A 16,585-nucleotide genomic window follows, 5' to 3' on the forward strand; every position below is an offset into this window, starting at 1 on the left:
GTATTGTGTACAGTTTTGGCCTCCTTATCTGAGGAAAGATGCTGTGGCTGTGGATGGAGATTATTTAAGATTGATGAGACTGATTCGTGGGATGGCAACACTGACATATGAAGAGAGACTGGAGTGGTTTGGATTATATTCACGAGTTCAGAAGAATGGGATGGGATCTCCTCAATGGTATAAAATTCTAATAAGACTAAATGAGACAAATGCAGGAAGGATGCCTGTGGATTCCTGATGACTGTGGAGTCCAGACCAAGGGTCACAGTCTATAAGGGTACAGGGGAGGTTAGGAGGAGAAATTTCTTCACCCAGAGAGCGTGAGCCTGTGGAATTTTCTATCACAGAAAGAGGTTGAGGCCAAACATTAAATGTTTTCAAGCGGTTAGATATAATTTTTGGGCTAAAAAGATCAGAGTATGCGAAGAAAGTGGAAACAGGGCACTGAGTTGAATGATCAGCCATAATCATATTGAATGATGGAGCAGACTCAAAAGACTGAAGGGCCTAATCCTGCTCATGTCTTCTACACTCTTATTTTTGCAGTGAAAGTATTCCCAGAGTTCCAGGATTTCGATTCACTGACATTGACCTGGACATACATTCAGTGTATTCAGGCTGCTATGAGTCTTAGTGTCATCAAATCATTACAGCACGGAAGAAAGTTATTCAACTCGTCAAGTCAAATCCACCTCTCTATGACCAACCCAGGCAGCCCTATTCCCTCTATTTTCCTGGCCCTAGAAGTTTATTCCCTCTAAATGACCATCTGGTTTCCTTTTGAAATCGTTATTGTGTCTACATCCACCACACTCGTGTCCAGCAATTTCCTGGTGAAATAACTCCACAGAGGCCGGTATCCCATCACCCGGTCAGCCTTTATTTGAATGCGGAGAGTCCTTCACACTGATCCATCTTCCTTTGAACCAGCTGTGAGTGAACAGGATGTCTGAAACTCTTGTTCTTATCTGTCAGCCAGGGCTCCATGATTGGAGCAGTTAATCTGGTCCAGTCAGGGAACTCCTATTCTGTGAGGTCCACCTGGCCTTATTACAATCACTACATCCTACATCTCTTTTTTTGCAAGGACGTAGGCCGGTTCTTTATTTTTATAGCCCTTCCTGGGACGTTTTAGCATCGGCCAAGTTCCTCCAACTCTGCCTGTGATATGGGCGGCATGTAATGCACACTAGCTTACGTATTGTCCCCACAGTGTCTCAGAAGAAATTCACTCTTTTCTTCGGGTGGCAAAGGAGTTGACATCTGCCATATTATCTTAGATTCTGAGGTACCTTTTTAAAGCTTGATGGTGAGGGAGAACCCACAGGTTCTGGAACAGGTGGAAAGGCTGTTGAGCTGGGCATGTTTCGTTCCCACACAGTTTGAAAGTGATCTCTTGTCGATAATGGCCCTGACCCTTGCAGGGCCCATTCCTGTGGTTCCTACACCAAACTTCATCTCCTGGAGTAAACTGTCTCTCTCTCTTAATGGAGTCATCTGGCATTGGTGTTCCTGAAATCATTATGGTCTCTTCCAGTGGCGGTACCACCGGTTGTGTATCCGCCAGTGGGAGGCGGCTCAATGCATCCACAGTTGCTATTTGGCCTCCCGGTTGGTGTTCCAATCTGTAATTATGCACACTTTAATATTTGGCCTGAAGTTATGGACAGCACTGCCTTGTCATCTTTAAGTAGACCAAGCAGGCGTTTGTCCGTTATTACAAATCTACAACCGTGAAGGTATTGGTGGAATTTCCTGAGTCCAAATATGACTGCCATACCTCTCCTTTTCTATCTGGACATATTTAGCCAAAGTCTTGAATGCATACACTATTGGGCATTCTTCTCCATTCGTCTTCCTATGAGATGCCGTATGGGGGGCATCACATGTCAAGACAAGATCTCGCTTGGATCATAGTGTGAGGATGGCAGCTGTTTCTTCACTATGGTTTGGTTATGCAACCATTTCCCAGGCTGTCCCTTTTTTTTTAAAAGAAGTCGATGCAAAGGTGCTGAGATGGAGACTTATGAACTTTTTCCATAATAATTCACCAATCCAAGGAAAGACCTAAGCTCCTCATACAGACATGGGAGCCAGCGCACTTTTGATTGCCCTCACTTTATCTTCCGGCAGGTGTAACCCAGTACTGTCAACTCTGTAGCCCAAGTGAGTCATTTGGTGTCTGAAATGCACATTTTCCCTCTGTGGCTTATGCCTGCCTGGGAGAAATATCTAAGGACACTGTCCAAGTTCTCTAAGTGCTCCTTTATTGGTTTTCCCTGTTATTAGCATGTCATCCACATTAATGGCCTGGGGTAGACCTTGTAAAATGCTCTCCATCATCTGAAAAATTTCACAGGCAGACGATACCCCAAATGGCAGTTGCATATACTGGTACAACCCCTAATGCGTATTAATTGTTGCGTACTTCTGGGAATCCTTACCTAACCACAATTGCAGGTGTGCGTAGCTCATGTCTCCCTTATCTAAATTGGATCTGTTGCAATGTTGAACAATCCTGTAAATCTCCTTTTGTTCCAAGAGAATAATCCCAGCTTCTCCAACCTAACTCTATTGTTGAATACTTTTATTGGAATCCATTCTACTAAATCTCCTTTGTCCCCTCTCAGCGACCCTTAAATTCTTTCTAAAGTGTAGTGATTAGATCTGGAAAGCAGAGTAGTAGAGTCATAGAGTAATACGGTATGGAAACAGGCCCTTTGGCCCAAGCTGACCATGGTGCCCACTCAGCTGGTTCCAATTGCCCGCATTTGGACAATATCCCTCTTTAAACCCTTCCCATCCATGTACCTATCCAAATGCTTTTTAAATATTGCTATTGTACCTGCCTCAACCACTTTCTCTGTCAGCTCATTCCATAAACACACCATTGTCTGTGTGAAGAAGTTGCCCCTCACGTCGTCCTCAAATTTTTGCTCTCTCACCTCAAACCTATGCCCTCTCGTTTTCAATTCCCCATCTCTGGCAAAAAGACTATATGCCTTCACCCTATCTATGCCCCTCATGATTTTATACACCCCAATAAGGTCACCCCTCATTCTCCTATGTTGCAAGGAATAAAGTCCTATCCTGGCCAACCTCTCCCTATAACTCAGGCCTACTAATACTGGCAACATCCTCGTAAATTGTCTTTGCACACTTTCCAGTTTAATTATGCCTTTCCTATCACAGGGTGACTGAAACTGTACACAATACTCCAAAAGCGGCCTCACCAACAACTTGCATAGCTGTAACATAATGTCCCAACTCCTATACTCAGTGCCTCGACCGATGAAGGCCAGCATACCAAATGCCACTTTCGCCACCCTGTCTACCTGTGACACCAGTTTCAACGAACTATGTACTTGTACTCCGAGGTCCCTCTGTTCCACAACATTCTTCAGGACCTTACTGTTTACTGTACAAGTCCTACCTTGGTTGACTTTCCAAAGTGCAACACCTCTCATGTACCTGTATTGAATTGTATTTATCAATCTTCAGCCCACTTCCCCAACTGATCAAGGTCCCTCTGTAATTTTTGATAATCTTCTCGCCATCAACTATACCTCCGAATTTTGTATCATCTGCAAACTTACTAATCATGCCTTGTACATTCACATCCAGATCATTGTTATAAATAATAAATAACAAATAACAAAGGTCCCAGCGCCGCTGGGTCACAGGCCTCCAGTCTGAAAAACGACCTTCATCCATCACCCTGTGCTTCCTACCATTAAGCCAGTTTTGAATCCAATTAGCTAGCTCTCCCTGGATCTCAAGCGACCTAACCTTCATGACTAGTCTGCCACGTGGGGACTTGTCAAAGGCCTTGCTAAAGTCCATATAGACAACATCCACTACCCTACCTTCATCTATCCTCTTGGTGTTACCTCTTCAAATAGCTCAAAGATTTGTCAGACATTACTTTCTGTGCACAAATCCCCAGATGACTATCCCTAATCAGATTTTGACTATCCAAATGTTAGTTGATCCTGCCCTTCAGTATCCTGTCCAATAACTTGTCTACCACTGATGTCAGGCTCACTGGCCTGTAGTTCCCTGACTTGTCTTTTCCATTGTTTAAGAAAGGTAGCACAGCATCAGCCACCCTCCAGTCTTCCGGAACTTCTCCAGTGGCTAAAGATGAAACAAAAATCTCTGCGAGAGCCTCTGCAATTTCTTCCCTAGCCTCCCACAACGTCAGAGGGTGGACTTGATCAGGCCCAGGGCATTGCCTACATGGAAACCGAAAGAACTGTGAATGCTGTGAATCAGAGACTCAAATAGAAATTGCTAGAAAAGCTCAGTAAGTCTGGCAGCATCTGTGGAAAGATCAGAGTTAACACTTTGTGTTGATTGACTGTTCCTCAGAACTGATGGTAGCTAGGAAAATCTGTTAATACGCAGAAGATAAGGTGGGGGAGGGGTCTAAGGAGTAATGTGATGTGGCTGTGGAAATGAGTTTCAGCAAACACCTGGTCAAAAACAAGGAATGACAATGAAATTAATGTCAGTGGACCAGAAAAAAGATTGGAATGGACATCTTCTCAGAGAGAAGAGGAGGCGTGCGTAAAAGAGAAGCGGCAGTGAGTTAAATACTAAATAAAAACTGAAAGAACTGCTGTGTTTGACCAGGTATTTACTAAAACTTGTTTCCACAAGCACAGCACTACTCCTTACCCACCGCCACCCTATATCTCTCTAAATCTTTCCTATTCATGTACCTATCGAAATGCTGTAACTGTCCCTGCATCTACCACTTTGGCAGTTCGTTCCACATATGAATTACGCTCAGTGTGGGGAAAAAAATTGCCCCTCAGGTCCCTTTTTAAATCTTTCTCCTCTCACCTTAAAAATATGCCCCCTACCTTTGAACTCCCCACCCTAGGGAAAGGACCTTTGCTATTCACTTTATCTGTACCCCACATGAGTTTGTAAACCTCCATAAAGGTCAGCATCTCAACCTACTATGCTCCAGTGAGAAAACTCCCAACTTATTCAACCTATCCTTATAACTCAAACCCTCCAAGTCCAGGCAACATCTGCATATAAACTAACATTTTCCTAGCCATTGTCCGTTCTGAGGAAGGGTAACTTGATCCAAAACATTAACTCTGATTCTCACCACAGATGCGGCCAGACCTGATGAGCTTTTCCAGCAATTTCTTGTCTGTGTGGACTTTAGTTAAGCCTTTGACAAGGTTTTGCATGGTAGGCTAATTAGTAAAGTTGGATTATATGGGATTCAGGGAGAGCTTGCCAATTGGATACAAAATTGGCTTGACTGTCATAGACTGGGTGGTGGTAGAGGGTTGTTTCTTGGACTGGAGGCCTGTGACCAGTGGTATTCTGCAGGGATCAGTGCTGGGTCTACATTTGTCATTGATATAAATGATTTGGATGAGAATTTAGGAGGCATGGTTGTAAGTTTGCTGGTGACACCAATATTGGTGGTATAGTCAACAGTGAAGAAGGTTATCTGAGATTTGTATAATGGTAGTTCGAATAAGTGTTTCGATAGGAATCTTGATCAATCAGTGGATTGAGGAGTGGCAGATGGATAAATGCAAGGTATTGCAATTTGGTAAAACAAACAAGGGCAGGACGTATACAGTTAATGATAGGGCCCTAGGTAATGTTGTTCAACTACCTAGGGGATCGAGGAGTTCAGGTATATAGTTCTTTGAAAGTTGTATCACAGATAGGGTGGTTAAGAAGGCGTTTAGCATGCTTACTTTCATTGCTGAGACCATTGACTGTAGGAGTTGGAACATCATGTAGAGATTGTACAGGACATTGATGAGACCACTTTTGGACTACTGAGTAAGGTTCTGGTCGCCCTGATATAGGAAAGATGTTATTTGGAGAGGGTTCAGAAAAGATTTACCAAGATGTTGCCTGGACTTGGAGGGTTTGAGTTATAAGGATAGGCTGAATAAGTTGGGACTTTTTTCACTGGAGCATAGTAAGTTGAGATGCTGACCTTTTATGGAGGTTTATAAACTCATGAGGGGCACAGATAAGGTGAATAGCAAAGGACCTTTCCCTAGGGTGGGGAGTTCAAAGATAGGGGGCATATTTTTAAGGTGAGAGGAGAAAGATTTAAAAGGGACCTGAGGGTCAATTTTTTTTTTTTCCCCACACTGAGCGTAATTCATATGTGGAATGAACTGCCAGAGAAAGTGGTAGATGCAGGGACAGTTACAGCATTTGGATAGGTACATGAATAGGAAAGATTTAGAAAGATATGGGCCAAAGGCAGGCAAGTGGGACGAGTTTTAGTTTGGGGAAACTTTGTCAGCATGGACGAAGTGGACAGAAGGGTCTCTTTCTGTGATCTATGACACTATGACAAACAAGGCAATTGAGTTGAGGGCACAAATTAAAATATGAGCGTGTGATGTCATTGCTGTCGCTGAGGCATGTTTGAGAGAGGGGTAGGATTGGCAGCTCAAAATCCCAGGATATAGGGTCTTCACGTGAGATGGGGAAGGAGGTAAAAGAGGAGCGGTATCATAATATTGAATAGGGAATCGATTAGAGCAGAAAGGAAAGGTGACGGCTTAGAAGGCTTCTCAAGTGAAGTCCCTCACATGGGTTGAACTTCGAACAAAGGGGAGCAATCACAATGCTGGAAGCCTACTATAGGAGTAGTAGGATCAATGATATTCATAGATTTCAACTTCCCCAACTTTAGCAGGGTTAGCCTTAGTGTGAAAGGTTTAGTTTTGATTTGATTTTGATTTATTGTTATCACATATACCAAGGTACAGTGAAAAGTATTGTTTTGCTTGCTGTACTGGTAGACCATACCATACAAAGGGCATAGGATAGCAGAAAAGAATGCAGAATACAGTGTTACAGGTGCACAGAGTGAGAGATCAACTTTAACGTTTGAGAGGTCCATCCAAAAGCTTGATAACAGTGGGGAGAAGCTGTTCTTATACCTGTTCATATGTTTATTCAGGTTTGTATAAATGCATTCAGGACTGCTTTTTAAACAAGTACATAGAAGGCCTTACAAGAGAGAGGCTGTCATAGAACTGTATAGCACAGTACAGGCCCTTTAGCCCATGATGTGCTGAACTTTTACCCTAAACCTAAGGTCTATCTAACCTCCACCCCTACCTGAGACTATCATCCATATGCCTATCTAATAGCCGCTTAAATGCCCCTAATGAGGCCGACTCCACTACCCTCTCCGGCAATGCATTCCACGCCCCTACCACTCTCTGAGCAAAGAACCTACCTCTGACTTCTCCCCTATATCTACCTCCACTCACTTTAAAACTATGCCCCCTCGTAATAGCTACCTCCACCCTAGGGAGAAAGTCACTGGCTATCTACTCCATCTATACATCTATCCATCTGTCCTGGATTTAATTTTAGGTAATGAATTTGGGCAAGTGGCTAAAGTATCAGTGGGGGAGCATTTTAAAGACAACAATCACAACTCTGTTAGATTCAAGACTAATATGGAAAAGGGCAAGAATAGTTCTCAAATCAAAGTTCTAAACTGAGGGAAGGCCAATTTTTGATAAGATCAGGTGTGATTTGGCCAGAGTTGACAGGGAACAGATATGTTTAGGTAAATCTGTGTCTGAGCAGTGGAACGCATTCAAGAAGAAAACAGGGATAGTACAGGGCCAACATCTTGTAATAAAGATAAAGGACCAACAAATTCTGTGAATCCTGGACAATAGAGATGTATAGAATTGGATAAAGACGAAAGAGAGGCTTCTAGCAGATACCAAGGGCTCACAACAGCAGACCTTCTAACTGGAGGACAAATGTGCGAGGGGAAACTTTAAAAGGAAATTAGGACAATTTTAAAAAAAGTATGCAAGAACAATGGCAAATAAATTAAAGGAAAATCATAATGTATTTGTGAAATAACTTCAAGGTGAAAGTGTAACTAGGGAAAGAGTAGGATCCCCTAAGGACCACAGTGGTAATTTGTATTTGGAGTCAGAGGACGTGGATACGATTCCACATGAATACTTTGTGTCGATGTTCACTAGGTATCAAAGTCAGGGAGAGCTATACTATACTTAAAGAGCCCAGCATAGGCGGAGAGGGTGGTCTGCGTGACCTGGCAGGATTAAAAGCAGACTTAAATCTCCAGGGCTAATGGAAGTAACCCAGGATGTTGAGTGACGCAAGGGAGGAAATAGCAGGGTCACTGACAATAATTTTAAATTCCTGTATGGCTACAGGAGAGGTGCAGGAGCATTAGAGGACAGACAATGTGGTACTGTTGTTCAAGAAGGGAGCAAGAGACAAGCAGGAAATTACACACCAGTCAGTCAAATCTCAGTGGTGGGAGAATTATTGGAAACAATTCTGAGGGGACTGAATTAGTCTGCAATTAGAGGTAAGGATTAATCTAGAACAGTCAACATGGTTTTGTTAAGGGGAGGTCATCTCTGATTGAATTTGATTGAATTTTTTGAAGAGGTGACCAGGTATGTAAATGATGGCAATACTTTTGCTATGGTCTATTAGCAAGGATTTGCTAATTGAGACTGAGAGCAAAGGTAAGGGCCCTTGAAATTCAAGGAAATTTGGCAAATTGGATTCACAGTTGATTGAGTGACAGAATTTCACCAAAGATCCTTCGGAAGTACATTCCAAGCTAGAAGGACAAGTGTAGCAGATACATGGAAACACCACCACCTGCAAATTTCTCTCCAAGCCACTCACCATCCTGACGTCGAAATATATCTCTGTTCCTTCACTGTTGCTGGATCAAAATCCTGGCATTCCCTTTCTAAGGGCATTGTGGGTCAATCGAAAGCATGTAAACTGTGGCAGTTCAAGAAGGCAGCTCACCACCCTTTTTTTAAAGGACACCTAGGATGGGCAATAAATGCTGGCTAGCCAACGACACTCATGTCCTATGAGGGAATAAAAAAAAGACAGAAGATGATGATTAAGGGGTGTTTTTGTGACCGAAAGTCTGTGTCCCCTAGGGTTCTGCAGGGATCAGTGTTGTGGCCCTTGCTGTTTGTGGTATATATAAATAATTTAGACTTGAATGTAGGAGGGTTGCTCAGGGCTGATACGAAAATTGGTGAGGTGGTAAATAGTGAGGATAGCTTTGGATTACAGAAGGGTATAGACAGGCTAGTCAGGTGGGCTGATCAGTGGTAAATGGAGTTCACTTGGATAAGCTGATGCATTTGGGTACAACAAACAAGGCAAGAATATACATGAGGAATGATAGGATCATAGGAAGCACTGAGGATCAGAGGAATCTTGGGGTGCATTTACACTGGTCCCATAAGGTATCAGGATAGGTGGATGAAGTGATTAAGAAGGCAAATAGGAATCTTGCCTTTATTAGCCAAGACGTAAAATTTGAGAGCAGGGAGGTGATGTTGAAACTGTATGAAAGGTTGATTGGGCCACAACTAGAGTTTTGTGTGCAACTTTGGAATCCACATTATATGAGGGATGTAAATGCACTGCAGAAGTTAGAGGAGATTTACCAGGATATTGCCTAGGCTGGAGAATTTTAAGTATGAAGAGAGATTGGGATTGTTTTCCTTAAAGCTGGGTAGACTGAGGGAGTACGTGATTGAGATGTATAAAGTTGAAAGGCATAGACAGAAAGAAAGGAAGGAACTTCCCCTTTGGTGGAAGGATCAATGACCGGGAGGGCATAGATTTAAGGGGCAGAAGGTTTAGAGATGTGTGGAAAAACTTTTTCAGTCAAGGTGGTGGGAATCTGGAACTCACTGCCTGTGAGGGGGATGGAGGCAGAAACCCTCATAAATTTAAGTTGTATTTAGATGTGCACTTACAATGCCAAGGCATACAACGCTAAGGGCTGGAACATGGATTTATAATATTTAGGTGATATAGACTTGATGGGTTGAAGAGCCTTTTTCCATGCGTCAGTCCTCTATGACTTGTCCACTAGTACCATCAGCTATGATCATAATGTGGTACACAGTACTCTAGATGCAGTCTCACAATTGCCCTGTACAACTGTAACAAGTCTTTACTACTTTTATAGTCCATTCCTCTTGAAATAAAGGCAAATAGTTCATTTTCCTTCCCAGTAACTCATACCCACTTGTAATTCATGTACAAGGGCACCTAGGTCCCTTGATAATCAATTATTCTCTGTAAAAAGAAGTACTTTGCATCTAAATCTACTTGCATATATAACTTCTTGTCTTCTCTAAACTAGGTAGTTTGAATCACCTGTCAACTCAGATTGATTCTAATTGATCAAATTGACTGATCAAATTGTGTTGAAGTCTGTGCTTTTCTAAAGTTAGGAAAAAATGCCTTCCTTGCTCATCCTGCTTTTACTATTATCCCTCCAATGTCCTTTCTGCTGCTCTGATAGCATCTTTTGGAATTTGAACTATTTTTGAAATAACCATTCAGATGATTTACACACTTGAAATGGGGCTCCTGGCTCAAATGCTACCATTGCATCACAAGAGCCCAAGTGAAGCTGCCATCAGTAGCTATCCTGTTCTTCACAATATAGCATTCCATTGATGGTCAGGGTTGCTGCTAGAGCCATTAAATCATGTTCATGTCACGTATCATTACAGTCTCTACTAAACATATTGACCATTAATTTAATTCCCTAGTTTTGTTTCTTAAATGTTTTGTAAAGACATAGATGTGAATAATTTAGATCCCCTTTCCTCCAAAGTGAAACAGATCAGTATTGGACCATTGCCAGCTTGACTCAGTTGGATTTTCTTGCCTCTGAGTGACAAAGTTTGAAGTTCCACTCCGTAGCTTGAATGTAAAAATCAAGATTGACACCCCAGTGCAGTACTGAAGGAGTGCTGAATGATATCTTGCAGATGAGATGTCAAATCAAAGTCCTGCCTGCCTGCTCAGGTGAAAGTAAAAGCACAATAGCACCATTACACTGAAAAGCAGGCCAACATTTATCTATCAATTGACATCACAATAAGCAGATTATCTGATTACACTCATATTGCTATTTGAGAGAGTTGGCTGTGTTCAAATTGGCTGACACATTTTCTACATCCCAACAGTGATTATACTTCAAAACTGTGTCTTTGACTGTAAAGCACTTTGATACGTCTGGTGATTGTAACAAGTGGGATATGAATGCTAATCTTTTTCTTTCTTTGAGATATTAAGATCCACCCATTGCACGTAAGTACCTGAAAGTTGATAAATTTCTCATACGTGTGAATGAGCTGTAGTGATTTACTTCCTTTTTTTGAAATTATTTCTTCTTACCAAACCAGTATCAGAAGAATCTCCAGTTTCAAGGGCTCCTTTATCAATCATTGTTGGTTAAATAAATAGTTAAATAACATCCTCGGCACATAGCTGCTGCTTCAATTCTGTTACTTTGTGGGTAAAATGCCTCCGAGTTGATGTACTTGAAGTCAAAAATGTGTTAGTTTAATTTTTAAAGGTGACTCTTTGGTTGTTTGATACCGTATTTTGTACTGGATCAGCTAGTAGATAGATAAAATATAATTTTAGAATATGTGTCGCAGCCACCCTTCAATATCATCCCTGGCTGGAGTCCTGAGAATTTTCTTAGTTTGCTTTGTAAGCACACTGCAATAGAGGTGTAGCTTTGAATTTAGTGCTGCATAATCCGTTACAACATTGGAAACATTTGGAAAATAGGCATCTGTTTGAACAAGGCAAGTGGGGATATCCCCGAGGCCTTATTCATTGTAGCCAGTGGTTCAACCAGGCCAACTTCGAAAGGGTGCTACCAAATACCATCAACACATCTCCCATCCCACAGGAGGCCAAACATCCTTGACCATTGTTATACAACCAACAAAGATGCCTACCGCTCCATTTCGCACTTTGGAAAATCAGATTCCAACGCTGTGAAGTTGAAATTTGACCCAGCACAAAGTAGTACAGTGCTGGTCTCAGGCAGTGGAAGAGCTTCTGCAGGACTGCTTGGAATCAGCGGACTGGTCCATATTCAAGAATTCAGCAGCCAACAAAGATGAGTATGCCACCACCATCATACTTTCGTTAGCAAGTACATAGAGAACTACGTGCCAAAGAAGTCAATCTGTATGTTCCCTAACCGGAAACCATGGATGAACCAGGAAATCCATTGCCTACTGGAGACCAGATGTATGGCATTCAAGTCAGACCAAACTTTTACAGGAAATTCAGATACAACCTCCGCAAGGTCGTTGGAGATGCTAAGAGACAATACTTGACTAAGTTAGAGACCCAAACTAACCACATGGACACCCACCACCTGTTGCAAAGCCTACGTGACATAACAGGATACAAAATGAAGCAGAACAGAAGAGTGGATAAAAACACATCCCTCCCTCACGCACTCAATGCTTTTTATGCCAGTGCCAGTGGAATGGTGTCACCTGCCCCAATAGTCCCAGATGCACCTTTTCCCTCAGTCACCGCTGCAGTTGTAAGATCGGTCTTCTTGAGAGTGAACCCGAGGAAAACGTCTGGCCCAGATGGAGTCCTTCGTCATGCATTCAGATCCTGTGCGGACAGCTGGCGAGAGTATTCGCTGACATCTTTAACTTCTTGCTACAATCTGAGGTCCCCATCTGCTTCCAGAAGACGACCACCATCCCAGTACCAAAGAAAACACATGTAGTGTGCCTCAGTAACTGCCTGCTGGTTCTGACCAGCATAATTATGAAGTGCTTTGAGAGGCTAATCATGGTTCACATCAACTCTAGCCTGCCAGCCTTCCTCTATCCCTTGCTATTTGCCTATGGGTGCAACAGGTCCACAGGAGATGCCATTTCCCTAACACTCATCCCTGGATTTTCTGGAAAATAAGGATACATAGGTAAGACTTCTACTTATTGACCACAGCTGTCCCTTCAACTCTATAATCCTAACCAAGCTAATCTCCAAACTCTGAGGCCTAGGTTTTGGCACTGCAACTGGATCCTTAGCTTCCTGACCTTTGGACCATAAGTGGTGAAGATAGCAGCATCTCCTCCATGATAATCCTCAACACCGGTGCCCCGCAAGGATGCGGATTCGAGCCCCTGCTGAACTCCGTGTCCTCACTATTGTGTGGCTAAATTTCGTCTGAACATCTACAAGTTCACTGACGACACCACTGTTGTAGGCCGGATATCTAACAATGACAAGGCAGAATACAGGATGCTTGGTGTCATGGAGCAAAGATAACAATCTCTCCCTCAATGTCAGCAAAACTAAAGAATTGGTCAACAACTTGAGGAAGAAAGGAGGAGGACACAACCCTATCTACATCCAAGAAGCTGAGGTGAAGAGGGATAAGAGCATCAAGTTCTGAGGAATGAAAATAACCAACAATCTGTCCTGGACCACCCATGTAGATTCAATGGTCAAGAAGGCACAGCAGTGCTTCTTTTCCTCAGGAGGCTAAGGAAATTCCACATCTCCATAAGGATCCCCACCAACGTTTATAGCTGCAGCGTAGAATGCTTTCTATCTTGTGCATCACAGCATGGTATGGCAGCTTCTCTGCCCAGGACTGTGTGAAACTACAAAGCTGTGAATGCAAGCCAACCTCATCCACTGACTCCATCTACACTTCTCGTTGCTGCGGAAAGGCGACCAACCTCGTCATCAACGCTCCCACCCCAGTTATAATCCCTTCCAACAGGCAGAAGATACAAAAGCTTAAACACAAGTACCAACAGGTTCAAGAACAACTTCCCTACTGTTATTAGACTACTGAATGGACCTCTCAAATTTCAAATCTAATGTTGATCTTGCTTTTGTAGACCTCCTGTGCAGCCATAACACTTAGGGTGATTGAACAGAGCAAGGCATACTATGATCTATACATCATTATATGTTATGATCTGCCTGTACTTCACTCAAACCAAAACTTTTCACTGTACTTAGGTACACATGACAACAATGATTCAAATCAAATCGAGGAAAGCTGAATATTTGAGACAACTCATTGAATTTACTTAACAAAGTGAAACTCGAGGTTGTGTAATACACACCATGTAAATGAACAGTGTGCCTAACTTGAAATCCATGTTTTCAATTCTCAGCTTTTTATTCTGCAACAACCACACATTGAGAACGATGTTACTTTTAGTATTGGGCTGGGAGTCATAGATGACCCAAAAAGGGGCTCCAAATTGTAGGTGATTTCAAAGCAATTTATTAAGCAGCAATCTCAGTGTGATGCATCACACTAAGTAGTCAAAAAAAACCCAAAACAGTTTACCGGTTCTGACTGGGCTGAATAGATGGGTGAAGCAGGAGTTGCTGATCTTTGCAGCTGACATTGCTGATCTTAAAATTAAATAAATTGATCAGAGATGCAGAAGAATTGGTCGGTGGTGGCGGCGGCAGCAGGCTCTTCTGTTCTGTTTTCATGAATTAGCCAAAGTATTACTGATTTACCTAGTTTCAGTTTTAATAAGCTCTTCGCAATCTGGTCATATTGAGCTAACGGCATCATCGAATCCCTATGGTGTGGAATTAGGCAATTCGGCCCTTCGAGTCCACACCAACCTCCTGAAGAGCATCCCACCCAGACCATATCTCTGTAAACCCTGTATTTCCTATGGCTAATACGCCTTGCCTGCACATTCTGGACACAAAGGGGCAATTGAGCATGGCCAGTCCACCTGGCCTGCACATCTTTGGACTGAGAGAGGAAACCGGAGCACCTGGAGGAAATTTTGAATATATAAGCTCCACACAGATAGCCGCCCGAGGGTGGAATCAAACCTGGTCCCTGGTACTGAGAGGTAGTAGTGCTAACCACTGAGCTACCGTGCTGCCCAACATGTTAGGCTAGAGTCAGAATTGGTCCTTGAAAAGCTGTTTTCCCTCAAGTGATTCTTTGCCATTGACAGCCTGTTTTAGACACACACTTTCTATGGGTCTTATGTCAATTACTTATTTAATTTTCCATTAGAAAGAAGCAGCTATTTATGTAATCCTTCCTATTCTGTCAGAAACCCATTAAGTCTTCCCATGACTTTACTCAGTTGGTTTACATATGGGTCATATCATTGCTTCCTTATTGAACTTAAGCATGTGCCTGTGCATGAAACAATTCATTGGCTGAGATAATGGCTTATGATGTCCTGGCAACCCAGGAGGCATTTTCATTGCCGAGAGTGTTATTTCTTTCATATTAGATTTCTTTATTGGGATTTTATAAAGTTATTTACACAATACATTTTTTATACTGTATTCAAGGAAGTATAATTCCAGCTGCAATTGCTGTGTGGTGGAGCAAAATCTGAGTCAAGGACCCAGATTTAATTTCCCTGACTTCACTGAATTTCTGAAGAGGATTGAGCATCGTGTGACGATCTGTGCCTTTAAGAGGCATTTGTTTTCTCTTGGTCCCCTATTGAAGAGTGGTGTTGAGTCTAGTGCAGAGGTGTCTGCTCCATGGAAAGCAGAGTAAATAGCATAGGGTTTTTAAAAAAAAAAATTAGACAAAAGAATCATGAATGGGTGCAGTCAGGCTCTCAGATCCAGGGTTTCAGTTTTATCTTTCAGCTGTGAAAGTTGCAGTTTCTGGAGTTAAAGCTGTAGATACAGCTCTCTACAAATTAAAGTTTGAGTTCTTTCTCTGCTGCGAGAGTGAGAAGACAGTACATGAAACTGAAACTGTTTTGTTAAATTGCCTTGCCAAGGGTTTAAGGGATGCTGCTATTTTGAAACAGTTGATGAATCGTAGTTAATAATTATATTATTTTTATTAAGTCTTTTAATAAAGTTAAAGTTTGTCAATTTTTTTAATGTGTTTAACTGTTGTGTAAAATGAAGTGTGTTTTGCTTAAAGCCTAGTAGTGTGACCAATCGAATCACATCCAGTACACTGTGCCTTACACTTGACTTTGGGTGTATGGGTGTACCTACAACGCAGACTACCTGACTCGAAAAGGGAACTCACCACTACTACATTGTGAGCAGTTAGGAATGGCCAATAATTGTTTTCCTCGCCGGTGAACACATTGGTCCTGTGAACCAATTTCTTAAGAAGTTAGAGTGTGAACACCAGCATGCCCAGCGGGCTGAATTCAGAACGCAATTTTATGCTGTAATTTCTGATCCATTAGTTGTAGGTTTGTATTAGAATACGCGCAAGGCAATCTCTGCGAAGAAGAGGCATGCACCAGAGGAAAGATGTTTATAGTGATGAGTATTTTCTTTTATCTGTGATGAAACAAGCCCCACTCCTGATCTCACCGGCTTATATATTGGATCCTGGTCCTCTAGCATTCAATTTCATACTTTCATCCTCTCTTTAAAATGCCTCCATGACTTGTTTCTGAGCAAACATTTAGTAACACTCTTGATACCTCCTGGTATAGTTCAGCATCCATGTTGTCTCTTTCTGTGAAGCAGTTTTGATTATTCTTATGGCTGTTGATGGAGTTCTAAGTGTACAATGCTAATTTAAGATTTATTAATCTTGTACATCTTTTGGTTTATTTAGCTTAACATGTACAAGTTGTAACTATTTGGTGACTTTGCAGCTTTAGGTACAATTGATGACCAGTGAATTTCATGATTGTGTTCAGCAATAGATATCCAACTTGCAATGTGTTTTTGAGTATTTATAGTAATTAATGTTTTT

The 16,585-nt window shown here is 42.1% G+C and overlaps 1 protein-coding gene across 1 annotated transcript in view; it reads left to right on the forward strand.

Annotated features, from left to right (window-relative positions):
• Positions 1-12,076: 12,076 nt before the first annotated feature.
• The window catches only part of LOC109917135 (tau-tubulin kinase 2), a 162,650-nt gene continuing 158,141 nt past the window's right edge, over positions 12,077-16,585 (forward strand). The window contains exon 1 of the mRNA XM_048600486.1: positions 12,077-12,421. Within this exon, the coding sequence (XP_048456443.1) occupies positions 12,077-12,421 (345 nt within the window). The remainder of the gene's footprint in view (positions 12,422-16,585) is intronic.

The sequence above is a fragment of the Rhincodon typus genome, chromosome 8 (assembly GCF_021869965.1).
Source record: "Rhincodon typus isolate 14 chromosome 8, sRhiTyp1.1, whole genome shotgun sequence".
Lineage (NCBI taxonomy): Eukaryota > Metazoa > Chordata > Chondrichthyes > Orectolobiformes > Rhincodontidae > Rhincodon > Rhincodon typus.